This window comes from Cynara cardunculus, unplaced genomic scaffold, assembly GCF_001531365.2.
Source record: "Cynara cardunculus var. scolymus isolate 2C unplaced genomic scaffold, CcrdV1 Un_Scaffold_8703, whole genome shotgun sequence".
NCBI lineage: Eukaryota > Viridiplantae > Streptophyta > Magnoliopsida > Asterales > Asteraceae > Cynara > Cynara cardunculus.
Window position 1 is genome coordinate 4,604 of NW_020204403.1, and position 7,053 is coordinate 11,656.

Here is a 7,053-nt window from a genome sequence, read left to right on the forward strand (position 1 = left end):
GCTCGAATTTTCGCTAAGTGTCTGTGTAGGACCAGAGGCGCTGGTCAAGAAGACCAGAGGCAATGGAAAATAGATTGCTCGAATTTTTGCTAAGTGTCCGTGTAGGACCAGAGGCGCTGGTCAAGAAGACCAGAGGCAATGGAAAATAGATTGCTCGAATTTTTCGCTAAGTGTCCGTGTAGGACCAGAGGCGCTGGTCAAGAAGACCAGAAGCTCTGGCAATTGCACCATGAAGAACCAGAGGATCGATGGACGGATCTTTAGAATCTCTAAGTTTAGATGCTACCACAGAGGCTCTGGTATCGCAACCAGAAGCTCTGGTAAATGCACCATGAAGAACCAGAGGATCGATGGACGGATTTTTTTTAGAATTTAAGTTTAGATGTTGCCACAGAGGCTCTGGTATCGCAACCAGAAGCTCTGGTAAATGCACCATGAAGAACCAGAGGCTCTGGCCTTGTTACCAGAAGCTCTGGTAATTGCTTCAGGAGGAACCAGAGGATAGATGGACGAAAGATCTATAATTATTCTAAGTATGAAGGTTAAGGCCAATGGTTGATAAAGATAGAATTCCATTGGATTGTCAGAAGACCGATGGATAAGAAATCCTTCTAAGGACTTTAGTACAACCAGAGGCTCTGGTCTCACGACCAAATGCTCTGGTAGTGTAACCAGAAGTGTCGTCCAGAGAATCCAGCATGATTGTCATGACTTAGTTTTGTTTAGAAGCTTCTATTGAATCACTAAGCTTTTGCTAAGAGGATGCACTTTAGTAACTAAGATTATTCATGACGCAGATCTCTACGATGTCATCYRATCCYAGTGAGTATTCAGCCGATGAGTCCGGTTACGTGGTCGGTCGCTCCAGAAGGAACTTAGCCCGCGATGAGGAGATAGACCCGTACAAACAAGATACAACGACTAGTGAAGCAGCAGCCACTCCTCRAGCATCCATCCTACCTCCAGTAGAGCCAGTACCCGATGTTCCGCCACGAACCTATCATGGCCCAAGGATAAGGGTTACGCCTAGGAAGAGTGTTCCACTACCACAGCGTGTGAYGTTCGAAGACTCTACTAGGGTCATAGGGGAGTCATCCCGACCTCAGCTGGGGAACAWAATAACCCAAGTGGTAACCGGGGTACCTGCATCCTGCACCCGAGGCATGAATTCGGCAGAAATAGGCTGGGTAAGGAGAATTGCATCCGATACACAAGTGCATCGGACCCGACTGGGATATCACCATCACATCCTCAACAACCTGTCAGATGTGATGGAAGCACACCACCAGAGCATAATCAAAAACAGAGAGACTGCTGTGACCGCTAGGCGGGAAATTAGGAGGTTGTATAGGTGGTTGGTAGTTTGTGGTATGATGATGTTGGCATTGGGAATAGCTATAGGTTGGATGTTGTTCTAGAAGGAGAATTAAGAATAGAATACTCACTCTTTTGTTCCGTTGCTAGAGACCCTATTTTGTACTTGTCATCAAATATCAATGCATGAACAATTTTTGATGAATGCTTGTTATGTTAATTTATTGTACGAATGAGTTCACTCTATTTTGGTTACAATAATACCTGATATTCCTCCCTGTGAAGAACACTTTTGGTATCATCGAAATATCTGGGAAGTTATCACTCTTGCTTTGCCATCAACTTACGAAATCCACTCTAATTTAGGATCTAAAGAAATGCCGCCAAAGAGGGAGAATCCCGATATAGCGCAACTCGTGTCAGATCAACTTATTGCCGCACTTTCCAATATAGTCAGCCAAGTGGCTGCTAGCTTGAATGCCAACCAACCCTCAAACTCTGAGTCTAGGCCTCCACGAGAATGCACTTACAAGACTTTTAGAGCTTGCAACCCCAAAGAATTCAATGGAACCAAAGGAGCAGTAGGATTACTATCATGGCTCTAGAGCATGGAGTCTGTTCTTCACATCAGCAAATGTACTGAAGGAAATAAGGTAGAGTATGCGGCATGCCTATTGCAAGGAAGGGCGCTCACTTGGTGGAATGCTTTAGTACAAACCAGAGGCCGGGAAGCGGCTAATCAACTCTCCTGGGAAGAATTTAAGAAATTGTTAAAGGATGAATACTGCCCGAGAAGTGAACTCCAAAAAGCTGGAAATGGAGTTATGGAACCTCGAAATGAAAGGAGACAATATATCTGCATACACAGCAAGATTTCATGAATTGGCAAACCTGGTGCCGCACCTTGTGACACCAGAGGAAGTTCGAATAGAAAGGTACATTTGGGGATTGTCTCCAAAAATTAGGGGAAACATAACCTCGGCCAACCCAAAGACTCTTCAGGAGGCAATAGAAATTGCCACAAAGCTCACGAATAATGCTGTGCGATCCGGGGGATTTGCTAAAGGAAAGCGAAAGATGGAGGAGCATGGAGATCGAAGAATTGGAGGGAAGTTTGACAGAAGCCGGAGAGTAACAAGGAATTTTGGAGCTCAAACGCACATGGTAGGACAAGATGACGCAGTTAGATGCAATAAGTGCAAATTTCTGCATCGGGGGAATTGCGTCATCTGCCAAAGGTGTCATCTAGGGGGTCACATGGCAAAGGACTGTCGGAAGCGGTTATGTTTCGACTGTGGAAGTCCAGACCACATAAGGATTGTTTGCCCAAAAAGGAAAGCAGGGGCAAATGCAAACCAGACCCGGCAGATCAGTTCCGGCAACTCAGGAAGTCAAGCTCGAGGCAGAGCATTTGAATTGGGAGTCAGGGAAGCTAGAGAGGACCCCAACGTGGTTTCAGGTACGTTTTCTCTAAATAATGAATTTGCATCGGTTCTATTTGACTCAGGGGCAGACAGAAGTTTTGTGTCACTAGACTTTAAGCAGAAGATTAACTTAAAACCCCATAAATTGAAAGAAGCCTTTGTAATCGAGTTTGCCAATGGTCAGGAATTCAAAGCTAGAAGCGTATTTACGAATTGCACTCTGAATTTAGCTAATAAGGACTTTAGCATAGACCTTATACCGATCGAACTAGGAAGGTTCGACATAATTGTAGGAATGGATTGGCTATCCAAAAACCAAGCTGAAATTGTATGTTCAGAGAAGCTCATTCGAATTCCTCAAGATGGAATGGAACAAATTGTAGTTCAGGGAGACAAGTTGGATCGAAGGATTAAGCTGGTATCCTGCATGAAAATGCAGAAGTATCTGAAGAAGATTTACACTGCATACCTGGCACATGTGGTTGATGGAAAGATCAAGGAGAAAAGTATTGAGGAATTACCTGTAGTTCGGGACTTTTCCAATGTTTTTCCTAAAGACTTACCAGGCCTACCCCCACAAAGGCAAGTCGAATTCGGTATCGACTTAATCCCTGAAGTTGCCCCGGTGGCAAGGGCACCATACCGCTTGGCACCTTCGGAAATGCAGGAAATGTCGACCCAACTCCAGGAGTTACTAGAACGAGGATTCATAAGACCAAGTTACTCACCCTGGGTTGCACCGGTACTATTCGTTAAAAAGAAAGATGGGTTAATGCGAATGTGCATTGATTATAGGGAACTTAATAAGTTGACCATCAAGAATAGATACCCTCTCCCTAGAATCGATGACCTGTTCGATCAACTTCAAGGGGCAGCCTATTTTTCCAAGATTGACTTGCGATCCGGGTATCACCAGGTGAGSGTTCGGGAAGAGGACATTCCCAAAACAGCCTTCTGGACCCGATACGGTCATTACGAATTTATGGATATGCCATTCGGGCTAACCAATGCACCAGCCGTTTTCATGGACCTAATGAATAGAGTTTGTAGGCCGTACCTGGTAAATTCGTAATCGTCTTCATAGACGACATATTCATTTATTCAGGAAGCCGAGAAGATCATGAGCGACATCTGAGGGTAATTTTGGAAGTACTCCGAAATGAGAAGTTGTATGCCAAATTTTCCAAATGTGAATTCTGGTTACAGGAAGTCCAGTTTCTGGGCCATATAGTCAATAACAAAGGAATTCAGGTAGATCCTGCCAAGATTGAGGCCATTAGGAATTGGGAAGCCCCAAGAGCCCCTACAGAGATCCGCCAATTCCTTGGGTTAGCAGGCTATTACCGGCGATTCATCGCAAACTTTTCGAAAATTGCACAGCCGCTCACAGCCTTAACCCAGAAGGACAAGAAATTTATTTGGGGTGAGAAACAAGAGGAAGCATTYGAGACTCTCAAGCAGAAACTATGCAATGCACCTATATTATCCTTACCAAAGGGTTCGAAAAACTTCGTGGTCTTTTGTGATGCATCRCATCAAGGTTTAGGATRCGTATTGATGCAAAAAGATAAGGTCATTGCATAYGCCTCGAGACAACTTAAAGTGCATGAGAAGAATTATACTAYGYACGACCTTGAGTTGGGAGCAGTAGTATTTGCACTTAAGATATGGARGCATTATCTTTACGGSACCAAATRCACCATTTACAMCGATCATAAAAGCCTTCAACACATCCTCAATCAGAAGATGCTGAATATGAGGCAGCGGAGGTGGGTTGAACTCCTCAATGATTATGATTGTGAGATTAAATACCATCCAGGCAAAGCCAATGTTGTAGCCGATGCTTTGAGCCGAAAGGAAGGGATAAAACCAACAAGGGTACGAGCTTTGGGAGCCTTGGTGAATACCAGTTTGAAGRCCCAAATCCTAGAGGGTCAAAAGGAAGCTCTAAAGAAGGAAAACTTGAAGAGCRAGATCCTGCAWGGTATAGAGTCCAAATTTCAAATAAAGGCTGATGGGGTGTATTATTTAGGAAATAGACTTTGGATACCTAAGATTGGYAATCTTAGATCAATCATTCTAGACGAAGCCCATCGATCAAAATATTCGATTCACCCGGRAGCAGATAAGATGTATAGGGAATTAAGAGCACATTATTGGTGGCCTGGAATGAAGAAAGACATTKCACTATATGTAAATAAGTGCTTAAYTTGTGCAATAGTCAAGGCYGAACATCAGAAACCTTCCGGTCTGCTCCAGCAACCTGAAATTCCTCAATGGAARTGGGAACAAATATCGATGGACTTTATAACTAAATTACCCTGAACTGGAAAGGGGCACGATGCCATTTGGGTGATTGTAGATCRATTGACGAAATMTGCTCATTTCTTACCAATCCGAGAGGATTATAMGATGGAAAAGTTGGCTCAAATTTATATAAACGAAATCATCGCTAGGCATGGAGTACCTATTTCCATTATATCAAATAGAGACAGTCGTTTTACGTCAAGGTTTTGGCAATCGCTCCAGCAAGGGATGGGTACACGACTGGATCTTAGCACTTCTTATCACCCCCAGACTGATGGACAAACCGAAAGAACAATTCAGACTCTGGAAGACATGTTCCGCGCCTGTGTTATAGATTTTGGTGGAAGCTGGGACACGCATCTTCCGTTAGTGGAATTTGCCTACAATAATAGCTACCATACCAGCATCCAGTGTGCGCCTTATGAAGCTTTGTATGGGCACAAGTGTAGATCCCCATTGTGTTGGTCATAAATTGGCGATAGGCAATTAACTGGACCAGATGTTATCCAAGAAACTACAGATAAGATTATAGCAATCAAAAATCGACTCAAAACTGTAAGGGATCGTCAGAAAAGCTATGTTGACAATCGGAAGAGACCGTTAGAGTTCCAGAAAGGAGATAAAGTTTTTCTAAAGGTCTCACCATGGAAAGGGATAATGCGTTTTGGAAAGAGAGGCAAGTTGGGTCCTCGATATATTGGCCCCTTTGAAATAAYAGAAAGGATTGGACCAGTGGCATACAGGTTAAATTTACCCCCRGAGTTAASCGCTATCCATAACACATTMCWTGTATCAAATCTCAAGAGATGMCTAACAGAYGAAACTCAAGTGGTGCCACTGGGGGACGTGYAAGTTAGCGATCAACTGCATTTTRTGGAAAAACCCATAGAAATTATGGATAGAGAGGTTAAGCAATTGAGGCATAGCAGGATCCCTATAGTAAAAGTTCATTGGAACTCGAAGTATGGACCGCAGTACATGTGGGAAAGGGAAGACTTCATGAAAAGCAAATATCCCCAAATGTTCTCAAAACCAACCATGATTTGAAATTGACGATTAAATTTCGGGACGAAATTTTTCTGGCTTGGGGAGACTGTGACAATCCTGCATTTTGAATTTCAGGTTAGTACCTTATTTCAGGATCTTTAATGAAAACTAAGTATTTCTAGGATTTAACTTTGATGATTAGAGATCATCTTCCTTAATTCCCAAGATTAGTTTGTTAGATCACATTTCGTCGGGTAGCTAACCAAGTTAGTTTATGCAATGTCAAATAGTCTTAGAATGTTTTACATAAAATAAAGTAGATATTTAAGTTTCGTTCTCTTTAAAAATTTAAAAATTCCAAAGTTCCATTCTTTTTATATTTAGTTGCCAATTAACTTAAAAGAGTGGAGTTTTTTTTAAAATCTTTTGGCAAATTATTTTGTTTGGTTAAAATAGTGGGGTTTTATTATTTAAAAAAATAATAAAAATATCTTGGGCTTGGGCTTTTAGAGGTCAGCCCATTTCCTCTCAAAAAGCCCCATATTAATACCCTTTTCTCTTTGAAAATCTTCATTCTCCAAATTTCCAGCTTTCTGTTCTCTCTTTCTAATGCCATCACATTCCACCCGGTTCTAATCTCCTTGTAAACTTAAAAGATTTTGCTCTTCTTGAGTCTGTTCGAGGCTTTCTGTCAAGAAAAGGTATGTTTTAGAGCTGTCCTATTTTCTTAGAAGTCCGAAAGTTTTCATCTTTTTCCCTTTCTCGATTCTTTAAGAAAAATTTATGAGATTTAAAGAGGAGAGATTATTCATCAAAGACCTGCAAGTGTCTTYGTTGAGATGATAATCTRTGACCCATGTTCTTTAATCTCTAAGAAAGAAGGAAAGAATCTTTGCATGCGAGGTCTGATCATATTCTCGGATGATAGAATCTTGCATGCATCTTTAAATCGGATTTCTCATCTTGTAAACTCGATGGAATCGGAAATTATTTGTTTTCTAGAGTTAATTGAAAGATGAAG

General features: G+C 42.0%; 1 protein-coding gene across 1 annotated transcript; it reads left to right on the forward strand.

Moving 5' to 3' along the window:
• Positions 1 to 2,391: 2,391 nt before the first annotated feature.
• On the forward strand, positions 2,392 to 3,457 carry LOC112505146 (the record flags this gene model as incomplete). Its single annotated transcript, XM_025109093.1, has 2 exons — positions 2,392 to 2,773; positions 2,891 to 3,457. Coding segments are annotated over exons 1-2 (949 nt in total), but the record flags the coding sequence as incomplete, so codon positions are not given.
• Positions 3,458 to 7,053: the final 3,596 nt, after the last annotated feature.